This window comes from Haliaeetus leucocephalus, unplaced genomic scaffold (assembly GCF_000737465.1).
Source record: "Haliaeetus leucocephalus isolate CR32 unplaced genomic scaffold, Haliaeetus_leucocephalus-4.0 Scaffold657, whole genome shotgun sequence".
Classification (NCBI taxonomy): Eukaryota; Metazoa; Chordata; class Aves; order Accipitriformes; family Accipitridae; genus Haliaeetus; species Haliaeetus leucocephalus.
Genome location: NW_010973093.1, coordinates 2,074,254 through 2,094,759, shown reverse-complemented (window position 1 = coordinate 2,094,759; position 20,506 = coordinate 2,074,254). Strand labels below are relative to the sequence as shown.

At 37.6% G+C, this 20,506-nt stretch overlaps 1 protein-coding gene across 4 annotated transcripts in view; it reads left to right on the top strand.

Annotated features, from left to right (window-relative positions):
* The first annotated feature begins 5,491 nt into the window (after positions 1-5,491).
* TNRC6C (trinucleotide repeat containing 6C) overlaps positions 5,492-20,506 on the top strand; it is a 90,382-nt gene continuing 75,367 nt past the window's right edge. For 3 of the 4 annotated variants that reach the window (XM_010579407.1, XM_010579405.1, XM_010579404.1), the window contains exon 1: positions 7,389-7,458. In XM_010579407.1, the coding sequence (XP_010577709.1) occupies position 7,458 (1 nt within the window). In that variant the 5' untranslated portion in view covers positions 7,389-7,457. Of the gene's footprint in view, positions 5,514-6,448; positions 6,471-7,388; positions 7,459-20,506 lie in introns of those variants that run through there. The other variant, XM_010579406.1, reaches the window with a different exon arrangement.

Sequence of the window (20,506 nt, the reverse complement as noted above, 5' to 3'; positions counted from 1 at the left end):
ATCCTAGGGTGGGAGCAGCTTGGTTGTTGGCTCTTTGCTGCCCCTGCCACCAGCTTGGAGCAAAGCCTCCCTACGTAGGGAAGAGCACTGCAAAATCCCTCTGTGAAGCTGTTGTCATCTGCGGGCTCAGCACCAGTTCAGATGGTTGTTGGCCATCTGTTCCCAGCTGACGACTTTAGTGAAGGCTAAGCAGAAAGAAAAGTACTGTCACTTTAACCCTCATAGGGTCATCTGTCAATAGTCCCCCTTTCCCACTGAGTATCAAAACCAATGTTTCCTCTTGCTTATTAATGAAGCACTTAAAGGTTGATTTATTGTTACTTTTTATATGCACAATGCTAATACACTGTTGGCCTTCCTCATTTTTGTCCCCATGTGTTTGTGCTGGTTTTTTTCATATTCCTTCATATTTATTTGACCTAGTTTTGTGCGCTTCTTTCTTTTTTTTGAGGTGATTGGAGAGCTTGTAATTAGGGACCAGCTTGACTCTTCTTGATTAATGACTGAGCCTAGATATCAAGGGAAAAAAGCTGGCACTTTTGAAGTCACACCAGCTCCATGCCTTCACCGGTATTTACTCTGGAAAGGTCACAGAGAGCTGGGCCAGAGAAAGATGAAGCAGGAAACAAAATTAGCAATAGGCAGATGTGGAGGTTTGGTTTATCCATTCTAGTAGTCATGAAAACAGGGACTGCTGATGATACGGTGACTTCTTGCTTTATGTAGTATTCCCCCTATACTTTAGGGTATCTGCATTGTCATTTAGATTCTTGGTGATTTCCACGAAGCAATGCCTGCCTCTTACTATGTGACAGTATTTTTCAGTTGTCCTGAATTAATTGAAGCCTGCCTTTTTGTTAATTTTTTCATTCCATTTCATTGCCACCCTTCAAGCTGCGCTCTGCCTTCATGATCTCAACCACTTCTTTCTTACCATTTAGAATCAGATTTTGAAGAACTTTCTAAATAGTAATTTTCTTCATTTCTATTTGAAACTGTATGATAACTAGATTTTGAGAACTTGGTAGATGGTTACTTTGTGTTTTGTGTTTGTGCTGTCCAGACTCTCTGTTACCACTTGTAAGGATGCATGGCTCTGTTAGTTCCTTCCAAAAAGCCTACTCAGCATGCTTTGGTGGCCTGGATTATTTGTCAGTTCATTACGATTCTCGTTTAAAAATTTATTTTTTATGCTCCTCCCCACCTCTCATCATTATTTTTGGGAAAAATATGTGTGCAGAAATACATGATGCCCTGTTATATCGTGGGGAAAGTAAAAATCGGAGCAATACTTAAGCAATGGTATGAAATTTGCAGGATTTCTGTCAGTAACAGCAGCTTTCACAACTATCAAGGGAGGTTCTTTCCAGCATGAAGTAGGATATGAATTGAAGGTACAGGAGGTATTCCAGAATTAAGGTATGGGAGCTGTTCTCTTATTGGGCTAAACTAGGCAAAGGCATCTGTAGACCAAGATTATGAATGTTATTCTGAAGCGGTATTCCAAGCAGTTTTCCTATGTAAATAAATAAACCTTCAGCATCTTAAATACATGCAAGCAAAATTCATTAGGCTGCTAAGTTTGGAGCTATGTCACATGGAGGGACAAGAGAAACAGGTATCTGTTTAGTCCTCAGCTATTGCAGAAACTTCTGAACTATAAAACACTGTGCGGGTAATAACCTTGCATGTAATAACACACATAGCCTCTACTTGAAGTTTGTTTAAGAACACTATGTTCTCAGAAGGCGTATTGTAAAATCCTGTTAGAATGTTACATCAGTGCTAATTCAAAATAACCAGTTGTGGCTTCAGATGTGAAAGCAATCCAATGTCTGATACCAGCTAGAAAACTGAAGTTCTCACTTACCTTAAAAAATAAAATCAGCCTAGATTTGTTAATTTTTTAAAAGGGATTAATAAGCCTTTCTGCAACAGGCATTGACAGAACATAGCCATAGTTCTCAAATTGTTCTGACCAGGACCTGCATTTTGTCTTGCTTTCCTATTCAGAGAGAGCTCTTAAGCTTGTGTACTTTAAAGATAACCTTGGTTTAGGTTTGGATTTAATAAGCTAATTGCAATCTGTAAAAAAACCGCTTGATGCTATAGTAAAACTCTTTGCACTCTGCTCATAAAAATCCCCCATGATTCTGATACATCAGATCCATATATATGAAAAAGGCAAAGTCCTACAAGTATATTCTAAGACACTTCTGGTTTAAATCATATGAGCTTTGTATTCATACATTTTTTAGCATGTTTCCTGTAATAAAGATTAAATTGTTGCTCAGGAAGTAAAACTGCAACACATGCCTTTGACAATGTAATCAAACTTTATATAGCAATGTTTTTATTGTTTTCCTTTTGTTTTGCTCTTAGATGACTAATTTCTGCCTAGAAGTGACAGCAAGAGTTGCCATCTGAGAGGCCACTTGGAGCTTTATTTCTATTTTAAGCATATTTAAAGCACATGTATTCAGAAGTGTCATTATGTAAATCAGTTTTGAAAATTGAACTCCATTAAAAATTATAGTGTCATTTTCTGAGTTAATCTGAGGCTATTTTAATCTCAGAAATGGAAAAAAACCAAACCAAAAAACAAAACCAAAACCAAACAGGTTTCCGCTAGGAGTGGCACTTCTACCTCTTATGTTGTAATTGATGTGATAATATGGTAATAAAATACATTGTATTTTTAATGGAACAAAATGTTTGCACTTCTTTGATTTGGAAAATCCTCTGACATGGTGTAGTACCTGCATAAGGGAGGGAATAACATAAAACAGTGCCTGGGAGATGTCAAAACAGAACCACCTTTAGAGGATAGAAAGGCTGGAAATAGAGAAGTTCGTAGTGGAGTCCAGTCTCAGTAATGAGACTTTGACAGTGATGAAAGTTGATCCCCAACATTGGATACTTATGATTTGGCTGGACAGGGTGCTGAGCCATCTTTGTCTAGACCATGTTTTTGCCAAGAAAGCTTGGACCAGATGATCCTTGAGGTCCCTTCCAACCTGATATTCTATATTCCGTGAAAGGAACTTGATATAAAATAAACAAAGGCGTAACAAGAAAGTTGGGAAGTATGTACTTTCATAGCTTAAAGAAAACTTTGCAAATTAGGCAAAGTGCTGGTGATGTTTGTGGGTTTTTTTTTGTGTTTTGTTTTTGTTTTGTTTTAAATACTGTACTGACTGTTGAAAGGGTTTAAATGTAATTATGATGTTCTGGAATGGCTGTAATGCCCTGGATTTTCTTAAGTACTAGCAAGAGGAAACCAAAAGGTTTCTTATTTTGCACTGACTTGTTTCATTCACCTGCTTTAAAAAAACAAAAAAAGGCTAGAGCTTCCCTTGGCAATAGCCTGACAGTTTGGGAGAGTTCACTTGAAGACATGGGTTTTTTGTAGAGTCTGATGTGACTAGAGTAGGAAGCACTAAAAATGAAGGGACTGGATGTTGTTACTTTGTAGTTACTGAAATCCTGGGGACTTCTGTTCTTCTCTGGAGCTAACGGGAATAAAGTCAAATCTATTAAGGTTTCAACTCAGTTTCTTTTGGCAATGTAAGTCATCACTTTTTCCAAAGTCCTAGAACAATTCATTTAAAAGTACAATTTTAAGTACCCTTTCCTTAAGTGCAATATTAAGTATGTGATGCCAATACCCACCTGCAACTCTTAAGAGCAAATGTTTCTCAAACACTGATTTACAGTACAATATTTGAAAGGTGGCCCTTTGAAATTGGCATAAAATCGAGCAGTCATGCAGATGATGAATTTTTGGTCATGGCAGAAAGTGATTCAGGTATTTAAAATACAGATATCTAATGCCACTTTAGATGTCCTGATCTCCAGTTGTGCACCAAGCACTTCCAGATGTGCCTGACCTCCAGCTGCTATTCCAGACTCTGGGTCTTGCCATATCTGTCACTTCTGTAAATAGTTTGAGTGCTGTAAAGTGTCTAAAAGGGCACTAACACCTATGTTTAGACCTCTGAATTGCTTACTGTAATGTTTTATTGTTTTGGGTAACACAAGGAAAGGGAAGCTGCTTTTGGTTTAGTCTGGAGCACTGTGTAGGATGTCTGTAAGCATTAAAGCATGTACAGTAGGCAAAATCAATATTTTCAGGCAAGTGAAAAAGCCAAAAACCAGAACACCCTTCAACAGCCAAAACCTCAAAAAATGGACTACGATATTCCTTTTTTATAAAAAGGGAAGCTATATAAGAATGTGCAAACTTGTTAAAAGGAAAATAAAAAAAACAAAGGCATGGGGAGTGTTTGAAGACACTATGTGCAAAATCTGAAGAGTATCTGTTTCTCCTTTAGGTAAAGAGCAGCCAGCAGCCAGCACGCCCCCCCCCTGCAGACCTGTTGTGATAAAAAAAAAATTGAGCAAAGAGTTTTGTAACTAAAAAGACCTTTTAAAAAAAAATTCAAAAAAAAAAAAAAGGGCAGCGGGAGTCTGTAGGCTTTGGCAAGTTAAATGTAAAGCAATAATAACTTAGGCTAAAAGTGATCTCAATGAATAATTGGAAGACATCCAATCTAATAATAATAATAGTAATGGTTTCAGCCCATCAGAAACAGAGTATTCTCAGAATATCTGTAAGGCTGATAAATGATTGGGACCTAAAGAGCTGTCAAGGAAGATAAAACAGTTATAGAGAAGTAAATTAATTATTTGCATTGGTATTTATTTGGAAGGATGTTGGGGAGGTTCATTGTTACAACCATTTATTATGGTGATGGACAAAGAAAGCGTAGATAGTGAGGTTTCAAATAGATTTTCTTCTTGATTTGAGATAACTTAGGTTAAATTTTAACCAAGATGCTACTGGAACAGCCTTGTGTTGTATTCATGCAGATTCTTCAGCTAGAATTTACAGGATGAACACAAAATATGATGATTTGAATTCATCTAGGCCTTAGTTTACAACTCCTTGAGAACAAAATTGATGCATATGAGAAATTAATAGGGTATGTGTTTGATCAAAAAAAGAAAAATAGTTGGAAAATAATGTACTTGCTCGTGATCATTAAGGTATATTGTGAATCATAGCTGTTGAAAACCAGCAGAACTTGCAATAATTACCTGGGCTTTGTTCTTTTTTTCAGTTTTAAACTCTCTTTCTTTAGAATGTGCTAATATTAATTAGTACTTTTGAGTGATTGTGGAAAGAGGTTCCAAATAAAATCAATTCTTTCTGAATTTCATTGTCTACTATTGAATTTGTCATCGGTTTCAATTTTGGAACAGCTTTTTGTAATGCCTGTAATACAGCATTAGAAACAGCCTTTTTAAAACATGAGATGTGTAAAGTTAGCAATATAAGTATGGATTATTTACCTTCCTAGATAAAACTTCATCTTACTGAAATGCTTTTCCCAACCTTTATTCTTATCAGGGAGAAAGAACAAGAAACACAAGAAGAGGAACATTTGATGGAAGAAAAGAAAAAGAAAAAGCAGGAAGAGAAGAAAAAGAAGGAAGGTGCTCAGAAAAAGGTTTGTTCATGTTTCTGTTTTAAATGATATATTCCCTTTTACGTGGAACATACCGATACTGATTCTGCAGCCTTTACTTCTGTGAATAATTCTGACACAAGTGAGCAGTCTTGTCGACTTTGAGTGAGGCTGCGGTCAGAAAATCTCTGCAAAAGCAGTTGTGACAGTTCATTAGCACTCCCCAAGCTGTTTACCATCCCTTGATGTTAAGTTACTGCTCCCACAGCTGTGTCACGTGAATGTTCCTCATCAATGTCAATGCAAAGTTAACTGGATTAGTCTCAACTGATACTGAAGTGACTGTGGATTCCAATGCCGTTGCGCATTTTCTGTGGTGTGCATTTTCCTGCCTCATTTTCTGGATTACATGGTTAGTTTTAACCTTAAACAGCCCTTAGGGTATGGATAGGAATTGATCACTGTCTTTTCCAGTATAAAAATTAGGCATCATAAAAAAAAAAAAGTGCGTAGATTCCAAACAGTTAAAAAAAAAAAAAAAGAAGACGGGTCTTCATAAAATGTGCGGTTAATCTGTGTAAGCTAATAGTATGTATGGATTCCAAGGGATACTGCACAAATTCAGGGAAGTTAACTCTGTTGAGTGTTAAAAAGTTCAAACACATACTGTTTGGTTCAGGAAGCCTATGAACCTCAAGTGACAGAAGGCTGGCTGGGTAGATGGGGGTACTATCGTACTGCTTGCCATGTTTTATACTGTCTCTTTGGTATCTACTTTTGGCTTCAGTCAGACAAGGGTAGCCATTCTTACGTTCCCAATACATGGAGTTAAACTAACATTCTCCAGTCCTTAATTGGAACTAATGCCTGATTTATGTAAGCAGTTTCTGCAGTAAGTTAGACCTGCAGCCCTATAATTATTAGGTATCATTTTGGACATTGACTAGTAGTTGATTTGTTTTGTTCTTTTCTTTCAGGCTGCTGAACAAAAAACCAAAGGTAAATTCATGTTTATTCTGTATGAACCATTTGATATTTTTGTAAGTTTGTTTAAAAAATGTGCTTGTACTTTTTATTCTTTGTGTCTTTTTAATGGGGAGATTAACTACTAGGATAGTTCTATTCTTAAAGTTTTGTTGGAGGAGCTGACTATATGTTGGGATTCTCAGCATAAGCTTTTTCTTTGCTTATCTTGCTGGGTATCGCGTGGCACCTTTTTGACAAGAATATATGGATTAAATTTCTGTGAAACATAACCCAACATATGTCATCTTTTTTTATCTAATGTCAAGACAGATGTAGTTTTCCATTTAGTTGTTAGTAGTTATTTATCTATTTCAAAGACAACTAATTGCCACTAAAAAGGTTAATCTCTCCCCCTGCATGCACGATTCAGCTCAATTTAGTGAGTAAAGTAAATTCATTGAACTTAGGAGAAAGCTATTTCCCCCACCGCCACCTCTGCCTTTTTTTCTTTCTGTGTGGGTTTTCTGCTTGACAAGTGAATTGAACTGGTTTGCAGCATGGTCCAGGAAGGGGCAGAGGTAAGCAAGGCATTCTCCTTTTTGGGGCAGTAAACTCTTAGGTGCCCTAGGAGAAACATTAATGAAGCTATGGCCTTAAAAAAGGCAAGGAGGAGAGTCAAGGTAATGCCTCTCTTCCGCAACTGTTGGCTTACAGGTATTTTATCTAGTCTGTCCTTTGATTTACATGGCACCACACATAACTGAGGGCTGTGGAACAGTTCTGAACGAGTTAATATGCACTGTTATTTATTGCTGGGTAATTAGGTGACAGACAGGCAAGTAGAGCTTCCCAGATTCCCAAAGCCTGAGAGTTAGAGAAGAGCCAAACCTAACATATGGGTTTGACAAAACAACTCATGTTTCAAACACTTTTTATGTATTTATACAGCAGAAATTACTTCTTCAGTAATACTGAAGTCAGAAAAATGGAGTCCAACTACATGATGAAGAAACTGTAACAAGTAATTTATTGAAATTCTGTCCTTTTCTTTCCAAATTTTTCTTGCATAGAAAGTGTGAAATCAGAAAATTTTAGTCTGAATTCTGTTGCACCCACCCATTAACATCTTACCTAGTTTGTAACAGTGAATTTTGCTTTCAGGAGGAGAAGGTAGCAGAAGTAGCTAAGCCCCTTGAAATCTTAAGTACATGAAAAGAATCAGAATTAAGATACATCAGAGCGATTTCTATCTAAATGGAATATTTCTGTTTCCACAGTACTACGTGTTTTGTTCTCTGTATCAGCCGGTTTCTGTGTGAAAAGGTTTCACTGTTCCGTAATGTATTATAATGACTTTTTAATACCATAATTCAATGGCAGATGTTTTTGCTGTCAAAGTAACTAAGTTCATTTTCACCTGTTAATAGAGTGGCTCTTCTTTTCTGTTAATATTGAAACATGGTGCCTTCTGCTTTCCTCTGTGGGATATTATTATTTCTGTCTTTGTTGTGACAGCTTTGTTTTTAATTGCTTGAAAATGTTAAGTTTAAGTTTTTAAAAGTAGCATGATAATAACTCTGTTTTTTCTGGTATGCTTGTGAGTTCATTTCTTTCAAATTTAGGGACTGTGTTTCTCCATCTGTTTGGGGTTTTGGGGGGGGGTCAGGTCTGTTATCTTTGTATTTAAGTGTCCTATGCTACTCCTATGAAATATGAATTGGGAAGACCACAACAGTACGTAAGGGTAGTTATGTTAAAGATTAAGCAGTTCTGGCTTTCATAGTTTCGTCTATCAGAAGCAGTAATGCACCTTTTTGTAGTTGGGCTTCATTGGGAAGAGTTGACCTGGCCTGTAGAGAAACCAAACCTCTCCTGTTCATATTTAGTACAAGGGGTAGTGGTTATTTACAGTCATATGGATGACCCTTCTAGTTTGCTTTGGCAGGCAACTACTAGTTGCTTTTAAGGTTGGTCTGTGGGAATGTTTTATTTCCATTTTATGGTAATGTTCTCTTACATTTCTCTTTCGGAGGGATGTACACAAGCTTATGATAGGTAGCAGGAATTTCTTAAAATGTAGAAAATACTAATTCTAGATCAATGAGGAAAAAATTGGCTGAACTTTTTTCATAGAATATTCAAAGTTGACTGTAAACTTTAACGCAGTACTGCATCAAGTATTTTATTTTGATACATTTTCAAGGTTGAGTGACAACTGCTACTAGAACTAAAAGGCAACACGGATTATCGTTGACTTTAGTTCATTTATTTCATATCTGGGACACAGCAATTAAATTCATTGTAAAAACAGGATGACACAGTAAAACTGGGTGAATTGACTGCAGCAGGTACTGCATGCCAATGTATGGGATGTATTAAATCAAAGATTAAAACTGGGCTGGAACCGAACCTTTTGCAAAATGTTCCTATACCTAGATTTTGGTAGGCAAGATCTTTATAAATGTGACTTGATGTAGCTGCTTGTGGTAACTTAGAAAAAAAAATACTTCATTTTATGTATGTGTCATTCAGTTCTGCAGCTGAGTTGCTATAGCAATGAGAGATGCTTACACTGTTTGGATCACATTGGAGAAAAGTAAATTATACAACTGGAGGTGGGATATGGAAGGATTTTTCAGTTTCTGGTTTTCAGGTGATTGGAGACAATATGTTTATACCATTTCTTGTTTGCTCTCAGCTGTATTTTTGAAGAAGGCACTTTCTTGAAGTAGCTAGGATGGGACAAACGGTGGGACTTGATAAGCAGTAGGAAAGGCTAGCCCTTTCAGTTGGCTTATTCTGTACCAGAAAACAGAAATGCTGTGATCAAGGTGCTTTTTAATTTTTTAATTAATATTAAGATTTTCATTTATTTCTCTAGAACAATGGAAAATGTGGAGATACTGTCCTATCTAATAATTAACTTGTATGCTTTGTATGTGTAGTTAAAATTCGCTGTAAGATGATACTGGCTGTTGCATGTTCAGTTGCTGGTGAGGCCTCAGGAAAGAGAAACTAGTAAGGAGGAAAGAGGTTTCCTGTGGGTGTGTGTATATGGCGTGTTGTCAGTTAAATATTGCTCTGAGGCCTCTAGACAGAGCTGAATGTTTCCATTTGTGATGTGGAGCACAAAACCCTTCCAAAATAAACATGCATTTCCACCAATAGAGGAAAGGTATGTGGCTGCTTCTGGAGTTACTGGTCCAGGGGTAGGAAGTGCTCCCTTACACAGCTCTTGTGTCTATTTAAACAACTTAAATTATTTTTTCTGTTCAAACAAGGATCCAACTCTTTAAGTCTTCTCTACATAAAAGCTTCTTCAGTTTCTAATTTCTTTCTGCAACATTGTTTGCCAGAGTATTTTTGTTAGGCTGAATCTTTTATAAATACCCTGTTGGCAACAATTCTAGGGAATGTGTGAAAGGAAAAAAGATTGAAGAGCTGATAAGTAGCTGAAATGTTTCTCAATTACTTGAAAACAAATGAAAGTTGTCTTCCTGTTCAGCTGGAGAGGAGCGCTGCGAAATTAGATGAGGTGGGAAATGAACATGTTTTTATTGCGCGCTGTGCATTGTACTTCCATGTTACTGTTCTTTTATGGTAATTTTTTGAGAACAGGGCTATTGAGCACAGCCTATTAGAGTTTATTTTAAATGTGTAAACTCTTGCCAGTTTATATGCACTTGATAAAGAAACTTTGTGTATAAAGACTTTTGTAATGAAAACATTCAGCTGTAACTACCAGTAAGAGTTTTGTGCTGTATGGTAAATAGTCACTAGTATGGTAAATGGCTGTTATTTAATAACTACAGGGGACTTCTAAGAGAGCTATGCTTGTGATAAATACTATGAGGTCAACGGATTTTGCTGCCTACTTTTCTTCTAGCCATCTTGCTGTAGGTTTAGTCAGCACACAGGTGGTCAATTCCTTGACTGCTTTACTTCCATCCCAGCTGAATGCTATGCACTTTGTCTAAAATGAAATTAAAGTGCTGTTATTAAATAGCTTAAGTGGTTTGTTACTCAAACATCCGCCATGGTGATTGAAAGGCAAAGTATCTGTCCAGTTCTCCAGCATTATCTACAATGAAGGTAAGTGTTCAATCAGTAAACACAGACGTAAAAAGAGTTGAGTCTATACCATTTTTAGTCTGACATAGAAAATATTTTGGTAAATATTTGATTTGCAATGTTAGTCTGGAAAATATTTTTTTCTCTTTAGTCTAAAGCAGAGATGGCCAGCCTCTGCCACTTTGAACTTCATGATCCTGGTAGGTCTGTCTTTAGCATTTTCATGGCATGGGACCAGGAGGAGAGATGGGTGCTTTCCAAGGGGAAAATGGAAACTTCAGCTCACTGCTTATGGGGTGAAGCAGGATTGCAGAAGCTGGAATAGCTGCAATGATCCCAGGATTCAGAAGCCTGTCCAGCACTGCCCATCCTCTGTTAAAGTGGTATGATGGATCCTGAGCCGAGCATCATTCCCTTCTGCTTATGGTCTGTTTCTGGAGCTTTCCCCTCCCCCAGGCTGTCTGTGCCGTGTGTCTTGGGACTCTTCACTGTATGATGATCTTAATATGCAACTTGCAGAGTCAGGAAGGTTGTCTGCAGACTGAGAGATTATTCTACCAAGGTAGACGCTTTAATACATTTCATTTGGGGGGACTTAAAAGAACAGAAAGCATTTATGTGGTTGCTTGATAAACCATTTGTGGTGTCACAAATGTTGGCATACTTTCTTCAAATTGTTTTTAAATTTGCATAGCGTTTTTTATACTACAAGCAGTACTGTATATTTTGTCTGGAGGAACGTGGTCAACTGTATTGTAAACAGGAGTTAAAAGGAAAAAAGAGTGCACGAAAAGATCTGAGATCCTGTCTCCTGCTCTGGCATTTCTATTTGGATGACAGAATTAGTGGCATACCTTTCTTCAAAGCCAGGTATTTTGATTTCCAAATCAGCCATGTAGATTGTTGCATAGTTTTAAATTGGTTCTTTACTTACCCTGCCCAAATGGGCTGTTATAATGTTCTCTGCTTGTACTCATTTGGATGTGAATTACCTTCCTGTAACCTATACTCAATTCTGCTCATACAGAAATGCAGTTTTATGTACATTGATAATGTGCTCTTTCTGGTTGTGGCAGTTGTTACTGATGTTTAATGGTAGTTCCATAGGAAATAAGGAAAACTAAACTTTTTAGAGAATCTCATCAGTATTTTAAGTAGAATTATGACAGTGTGTAACACAATCAGTCTTTAAAAAAAAAAAAAAAGTTTTGAGTTTTTCTAGTTTGTGTCATATTATTGTAGGAACCAGCAGAGCGTTTTTACATAAGACTAGGAAGTGTTTCAGCCACAAATCAGGTATGATTTACAACAGACTTACAACCTCTGACTCATTTGAGTATTTATAGCTTATGCTTGAATATCTGCCTCTGCCATCTTGTTAGTTAAGTGCTGTGTTTGTACGGAACTGCTGAACATTGTAGTGACAAAATGTGCCATAAATCATCATTGCAGAAGGAGGGGGAGCACTGTAATAAGTTCTTCAATTAGATCTTAATATGCAGTCATTTGATAACCTAATGATAACCTATTGCCATACGTTAAGGCTTTATAGCACAAAAATGTTTTCTTTTTGATAAACTTTATCATGGTGGTGTTTTGCTATTATAAGCGTCTTTAAGCAAACATGAATTTGTTCTTATAACTGGCTGAGATACCGCTTCTCTGATAGAGAAGTAATTATGATTTTACAATCTGCAAAGAATAGAGTATGAAGATAATTCATAGAGTCCCTGCTATAATACTGGGTGAAAAGGAGTAGAAAATACAAAAAGATTAGAGCAGACAGGAGGAGAAATTTGCATAGTCACAGAGACAAGCAAGAAGAATGAGCTGTGAGGCTTGGAGTTAACCACTACAGAAAAAAACTTTGGTTTCCTGCTTATCGTTTCAGGTGGAATGGCTGTGACAAGCCATCTTGAGTTTCTGGTGGCAGTAGTTCAGTGCTATTTAATATGCTTTTTGCTCTCACAAGTGTAAGCAACATTATGGGTATCTTCAAATCAACATTGACATTATGAAGTGAAGAAGGAAAATTTAAGGTAACAAGTAAGTGTGTGGATAATCTTTGCTAAACTTAGAAGCTGTATTTGGCTTTCTGATCACGTTCTGTGTTGGTCTTGCTGTTTTGCTAGTCAAAGGTGTCCAACTAGAGATTAGTTGTGGCATTGAGAATTGGTGTCTTTTTGCAGGAAAGAGGGTTTGTCAAGGCTGGACACTCTGAGCCCTGCAACCAAGGATTGACAGTTCTGAAGGTTTAAGTCTTCTGTAGCTCTTGTGAAGCTGTAGGCTCTTTAGCTTTCAAATAAACACCCTTTTCGGACAATGAGACACCAAAGCAATTAGTACAGGTTTTTGGCAAAAACATTTCTCTCTTAAAAACAAACACACACAAAACTCCAGGGTTATTTGAAAATAAAACAGAAACCATGAGATATTCTTTCTAATGTGCTCCTGTCCTGAGCTGGATTTAGAGGACAGCTGCCCCCTGAAGAGATGCAGAGCATTTTGACGTCTTTGCCTGGAGTTACTTCTTTGTCTTACCGCTCAAGTAAGCACCTCCAGTCCCCTTCGGTGGCTGCCTTGTAAGCTTTGCAGATTCCTTGTCTGGGAATAGAAAAGTAGTTAAGAGCTCAAGTCAGAGATCTTTGATATTCTTAGTACTCCTCAGAGGTGATCTCCTTAGAGACAGTTTGTTGTAGTTTGCCATCATGCAAATTTAGGCATGTGCTTATAATATAAATACAGACAGAATATTGCTCTAGTCTTCCATGTGGTTTGCCTTTTCTCAGTTTCCTCCATTAGGAAATGATCTGGGCTTATCAGATTGAGGATGGTAACAGCCTGACCTATATATATGCAGTTTTAAAACCGGGTGAAAATGGGAGATTTCAAACGCTAGACACAGTTAATTGAAGGTATTTTTCAAATGCTCTAAATGTTGTAAGGGTTGATACCTTGCTTGAAGGCAGCAGGACTACATGCTTTCATCAGATTTCTCTTTACATTGTCCATTGTCGAATAAATTTAAAGCCTGGGACATTATCTCTACAAGAGTACTCCATGAAGAGAGAATAAGAACAAATTAGATAACACCAGTTTGGCTTTTCTCATCTAGACCTAATTGTCAGGGTGCCCCTTGGTGGTAATGCCACTCAGACAAATCCCTGGCTTGCTTTCTGAAAAACAAAACTACTGCCAATACAGTTGTTGACAACTGTATATTCTAGAGTATAAATTTTAACACAGCTACACAATGATAATAGTGGTAGTTATCATCAAACTGCATGCTGTTTTATGGTTATTTATCTGCCCACAGTGTGTGCTTTCATACTCCGCGATAGACCGCTTTTTCAGTAATGGGCATTGCCTAATGTGGTATATTTAAGCATGTAGACTGTGAAACAGTCAAACTGCTACCCTTTCTGGCATCACAACAGTTCAGACAAGAGCGTATATTCTGTTCTTCTATCGGTCTGCTTATCAAATAACTATTTTCCAATTATAAATCGAATGTTGTCTCATACTTGTTGTCTGTTAGAGCATATATGTCCCAGTATTAGAGACCAGATGCATTTTTCCATTTTAACATGCCACCACTATGTTCTGTATCTACTGATAATAACAGACAGGGAACACCCACACTGCATCTCTTACCTTTTTTTACCCACCCAGCAGAGTCTGAGGTTTGTTTTCTTGGAAGTGGCTTTATAGCACAGCTCACCTATTTTATCAGTGTGGTCCTCCTTTACTTTCTGAACTAAAGTCTGTCATTTGCTTTTACTCTTCTTTTAAAGAAACATGTAAATGAAGGCATTATCTTGTCTGTCTTGACTGTCTCGGGTCATTCTTTCATGGGAAACTGTGTTGGCTGCTGTGATGCCTTTTCCATGAAAATCTACCAGCTTTGATTTACCTGCAGTGTGCTGACCACTTTCTGTTATTAGATTATCATCTTACTACCTGGAGGAGGCTTGTATCACATATAAATATAGTATCTATAAGAACTGCAAACCATAAGCTTGAAGAGAGGTTCATCAGTAAATGTATTAGCTCTGTTTGGTACTATTGTTTTGAGATACATGCCAGTTTTCTAATGTTTCTTGATCCCCTCCTTGGGAAGGAGGAAACCGGCTTTGAACTGTAACACTAATACATGCTCTTGGGGTAGTTACTCTACAAATGCTGAAGAGGGTTATCTTGGGAAAATGAAAACATGTTTTGATTTGATTCTTTTACACTGTGTATGAAGCTTTTGGCCTGAGGGACCTTGTTGTTCTCCTGTTGACTGTCTGGTGTTGACATTCCTCTACTCTGAGAACCTAGGCTACCTCTTGACTTCCCTGTGTTTTGCTGGATTATTTTAATGTTTTTCCTGAATTGTTAAAAGGTGATAGCCCATACTTTACAAATCCTACAGGACTACTTAAAATGTCTGTTTAACCAGCTCATACTCTGGTAAAATGCTCTGAAGCATTCTGGTCGGGTTTGCATGGTGCATCTCATCTTTCAGGTTATTCGTGAACTGGTTTAGGCAGTGTAGTGTGCATTAGCATCCCAAGAGGTGGTTACGCATGAGGCTGATTGTAGGTCCAAGATCACCATGAGAGGAGGTGATTTTCTCTTTAAGCATCCTGCCCTAGCTTTGTGGCATGGCAGCAGTGGCTCATACTAAGCAGTCTTGTGGGACCTGTGTTTAATAGCACCACTAAATGCTTTGGACACTCCTCAGCTGCCCCGAGCATGTCAGCAACTATTAGTACTGTTTGCCCAAGGGCAACAGCTGAACTTGAGGCATGATTCAAGCTCTTGATTGCGTCTTCCCATGTTAACAGAAGTAGTTCTCCTCTGTCTTATCACAGAGTTTCCTGAAGATCCATCCTCCTGTTTTCAGGATGCTCTTAATGTTTCTGACATAATTTCCGATTTGGCTGCTTCTGCTGTCCTTTTTTTTCAGCAGTCTTTATGGAGCCAGACCTTTCACCTTTCCAAGGCCAGACAGGCTCTCATGAACTTTTGTTTTGAAGCACATGAATTACTAAGCTCCAGAACTGATGAGTCCTCAACTCCATTAAAAATTCAAATGCCACACTGAAGTCTTAGAATCGCAGGACTAGATATATCCCTTTAGATGAGCAAGAAGGGATTGTCTTATCTATCTGCCCACTGTCAGACAGGCCCAACGGATGTTCTTGAAAGACGTTTTGTTTATTGTTGGAAAGTCATCTTCATACTCGGCCTGAACAGTCTTTCCTGAAACTTAAGCCCATTCTTTCTCGGCTGATCTGCCCAGTATGTGGAGAGCAAATCTTTCCCCTCCTCTGCGGAGGCCTTTTTGTGTATCCTCTTTTTTACTTAACAGCCCATTCAGTTTTTCCTCATGCTAGTGTTTTCAAGCTGTTTTTCAAACCATAATTTATGTTTCTCCTCTTTGGAAGGCCTTCCAGTTAGTCCAGAATTTTTTTTTAAATGCAATATCTGTAATTGGAGGATTATTAAGTAGCCTTTGAGTTAACCTGTGTAACTATAACCTTACTACTGCTGTTTACAAGTAAAATCTAAGGCTTATTTTTTAATGCCTTTCAGGCTCACTCCATTGTACAGGTCTGTAATCCAACCTGTTTCATAGCAGTGCTGCTGCTGGTTGTTCTCGTTCAGTTAGCTGTCCCTGAACTCAGCTTGCTTTAAGAAGCTCCTAGATTTCAGATGCCCTCTTCTTTAATTCCGTAAGGATCTTGAATTGATAATGTGGAGTTTCTTCTTCCAACTATCCCCCTTTCTCCTTTTTCATCGCTAACCATTTTCTCTTTGCAGATAGTCCTCTGAAGTATACATTTAAATGTATTATTTGCTTTAATTTCCCAACAGTTTCTGCTGCAGTTGTTTAGGCCTGATTGAGAAACGATGAGAAAACTTCCTGACTGTGCTGGAGGTGGATTTCAATTCTTTTCTGATGTACGTATGAGGGAGGCCCTTCCCTTCCGTTCACTCTGGCATTTGCGTAGTGACTCTCTCCTCAACAGGAGAAAGTCTTCAGAGTGAAGTAGGAAGAAGATAATGTATTCAATGCTATGTTTCTGACATAGGCTCCATCATAATTCATATCTTGTTATCTGCCATCCTCCAAGAGTAATGATTTAATTTTTTTCTTTGTCATATAGTTATTTCTAATCTTGTCCAACAGTCACTGCAGGAAATCAAATGGGACGTCTTATTCAGCCACCTCAGTTGTTTAGCTCTTCCTTCCCAGAAAAGATTAACTAGCCTGTGGGTCCATGTTCTTCATCTTTTTTGTCCCGTTCCAACTAGCAAACTCTGGAACCCAGGCCTCTGCCTCACTTTTCCTTCACTGTACTTCTCAAAAACCTGTTTTGCCTTGTTGTTATGATGTACTTTTTAGCGTACAGAGCCTGTCTGTAGCTCTGTCCAATACTTCCCTTTGTGAAATTTCCGCTATATTGTACAATAAATATACAAAACCCACTAAATTTGCTAAGGTGATGCTTTAGTGCCTCACTACAGCTTGCTGCTGTAGCCTCCAGTTTTCCAGTACAAAAGACAGCTGATCTCTCAGCCAGGTCAGGTTTCTGTTCTCTTACTGTAGGTGAATGAGGCTTGCATTGGAAAACATACTTTCTCACTGTGGTCATTTGGGATCACTTTCTGGCTTATTTGGAATAGATTTTTCAAAAAGCTTGCCTTTTGACTTCTAATATTACAACTTTGGGTGCCTTTTCTTGGCAACTGGGAAGAGATCCTTCCTAAACTCTATTGCAGAGTTTGTGATCATTACCGTTTTTCTGTTTGAGTAGTTGCAAGGACTGTGTTGATAACTGCTTAGATCTTACTGGGAAGCTCTGTAAGTCATTCCTACTTCAAGAGACTCCTGCCATGAAAGTCACTCTATCTTGAAGAAGAGCTTCTGTCATGATTGGCTGTGGTGGTGGGGAGAGCATCAAACAAAAAAAGTGAAATCACATCAGAATTTCACCTGCAGATGTATGGCTTGCTTATATTCCTCTAAAAAGAAAAGCAGTAAAGAGAAGGCGAGTAGAGAATAAAGACGGTTTTGTTTATCGACACAGAACTAAAACTCTTGGAGGGTTTTGAAGGTATAGTAGCAATGCCTTTATCAAGCTGAAAGTTCAGGTTGAAAATGTTTTAAAGATTCTAAAATACTAAATTACTTTCTTATGTATTAGATAAGGTATTCTCACTATCTCTGGATGGTTTATAGCCTCCTGTCTGTTCAAATATGTTTTTGTGCAATGTTAGGATAACTAAGTCGATTCCATGAGCATGCACCGTATGTCTCCAGTTTGGTCCTTGAATACTAAATACAGTTTTGAATAGGAAGACTTTGTGATTTGGTGCCTTATTATAGTTACTAAGACTTAAAAAAAATCTAATTCTAACTTAAAATTTCTAGATAATAACTTAGATGCATAGTAACAATGAACACTTAAATCCGTAATCCCATTTTACTGATACCTGGAATGTAGGCAGGGTGTTGTACAGTTTACGGTGTTCCGCTCCATTGGATTGTCGCAGCGTTAATGCACCCTTGCTTTTCACCTTTGCTTTTATGCCTGTTTTTCAACTGAGATTCAGAAAATATTTTAAAATACTTATTTACTGTATTCTTTTAATGGAAGTATTGACTTCCCTATGGGTGTTTAACAGAACTTGAACTGAACCGTGTGCTTGGGCTGATGTCATTTGTCATCAGCGCAGCCAGTGGCAGATATGAAAATACCATGTGCTCCCCCTGCTGTTAATAGCTGCCTTCTAGTGCGTAAATGGAGTTTGTTTTTGAAAAGTAAAGTAATAATGTGGTTTGTAATTCTGAAAGATGATTAATGTTAGATAGGGCCCATTTTTGCCTGAAGTATCTTGGTGAGTCTTTAATATGAGTTAAAGATAAAGTCAGGGTCATCGGAACAGCATTAATACCATCAGTTGGCAATTATAACTTGCCCTTTATTTACACTGGGAACTGGGGGCCACTTAGATTTGCCTCCCAGCTGACTATCCTACTCTAATGTGCAAGAAACTACGTTAAGAAACCAAAGTTAATAATATATCGTTAGGTAGATCTGTAAAGCCATTAAAGAGCTGTTATTTTTGTAGCCTGCCTAGACAGGCATGGTATTTTCCTCTTTTTTTGCACTTGGACTTATTGCAAAAAGTTGGGGTTTTTTTTCTGCAAAAAGCAGAAATAAAGCTCTTTGGAAACTGGACATAATCACTGAAGTTGTGGGAATTTACCAAAAGCTTAAGCGTGTGTGTGGAAGAAAAATCTTAGGGTGTCACATATTAAACCAAGCTGTATTTCACAGGTGAACAGTCCTTAAAAGGCTGCTGTTATTTCTTTTGGGTAAGTCGAAGCATCTCTATGTGAAATAAATGTGTAATGTATGTGAAGTAATTAGGTATTCCTTCCTAGTAAGGGGAAGACATGTGTCTAAAATAAACTGAGCAGAATTTTTGAATTAAAATGAAGTAATAATATTAAGTTATTATTAGTAATCTTTATTAAAACATCTTTAATTTCTTTTAACATTCATGTAATAGAATCTGATTTACTGGGAGTGGCATTTAATTAATTTAATTCAATTTAGAGAGTTAACTCTATTACATATTAGTACAGAAAATTACCTCTGAACAGTCATTTCTCACTGGTGACATGCAATAAGTTAATTTAGCTCGGAGTTCGTTTGGGTGCATTGTGAGTTCTTAGTGAAAGTTGCTATGGTGACAGCCTGATCAACCAGAGCTGTCATCTGAAACAACAAATACACTAGCCCCGCTTTGCACAGTGACACCACTGCTGCTAGGCTATAAATGCTGACAGATGGATCCTCTCTGCTCCATGTTTTTTTCTGGTCATGGTCTTTTTCGCGAACTTGGTTGCTTACATCTTCAGCGATGCCAAGGTTGCATTGCAAGGAGTAGTGAAAAGCTTCCTAAGGAATGCTCGGTCATTAATAGACCTGCTGTGGCTGTACCCTTCTCACAAAAGGGGTTTTCTGTCAGGCTGTGTTCAACAAATTGAACCGAGCTTTTTATTTTGGCTTCATCTCAGCTGCAGTGAAATGATTGCAGAATCCCAGTCAGATTTTAGTTTGCTTTTATTTAGGAAATTTTCCTGAAGAATCTGAAAAGAAGGAGGTCTGAAAGCTGCTGGAACTGCTTTCTTCATGTTTCTGAATAATTTGAATCCTGGTTTTCGCATGTGGCATTAATGCACAGTGGCACTGGAGACACAAAAAATTTGTTCAGCCTAAACTGAATTAATGAAGAGCTTGTTTCAGATTCTCCAGGCTTTGCTATCAGGTGGATGAACTCTTGGTTCAAAACAAAAACTTCCAGTGAAGAGGCTGTCTTTGGGAAACTCATACAGGAAAACACTATCTGCATATTAAATGTCATGTTTAAGAGGAGGTCTCAAAAGAACTGAAATATAAATTCTAAGTTTAGTATATTTTCTTTTTTCCCCCTTCTAGATCAGTACGCAGACTTACGGAGTAGTTTGTTTTTTCTTAGAGCATGACTTTAATTGGGTTTATCTGAGTAAGGGATCATTCTTATTTTTGGGCTTCAAATTTTTCTCAGCTGCTCATTTCTGAAGGCAAAAGAGTGACATTTCCATAGGACTGCTTGTCTTTCTAATACTAGGAACTGCATCCAAAATGGGATGTAGAACCCCAAACAAAAGATATAAAATAGATATAAAATCTGTGAAATTTTGTAGGTACAGTCTCCTAAAGTGGTAACGATGTCACTGTGGGTTTTATATGTTTTTAGGAACCTACTTGCTCAAAGCATTGATTCTCAAAATAATTTTGTAAAATATAAATGAACACATCTTCAGTTAGCCCAATAAGGATTCAGACTTTGAAATCTAAGGCAAAAATATTTCAGATTTAGCTTTTATTGAGTTGGCTACATACACAGTTTCTCTGGGTGATGCTACCTAAGACTTGGAATATGTGCACACT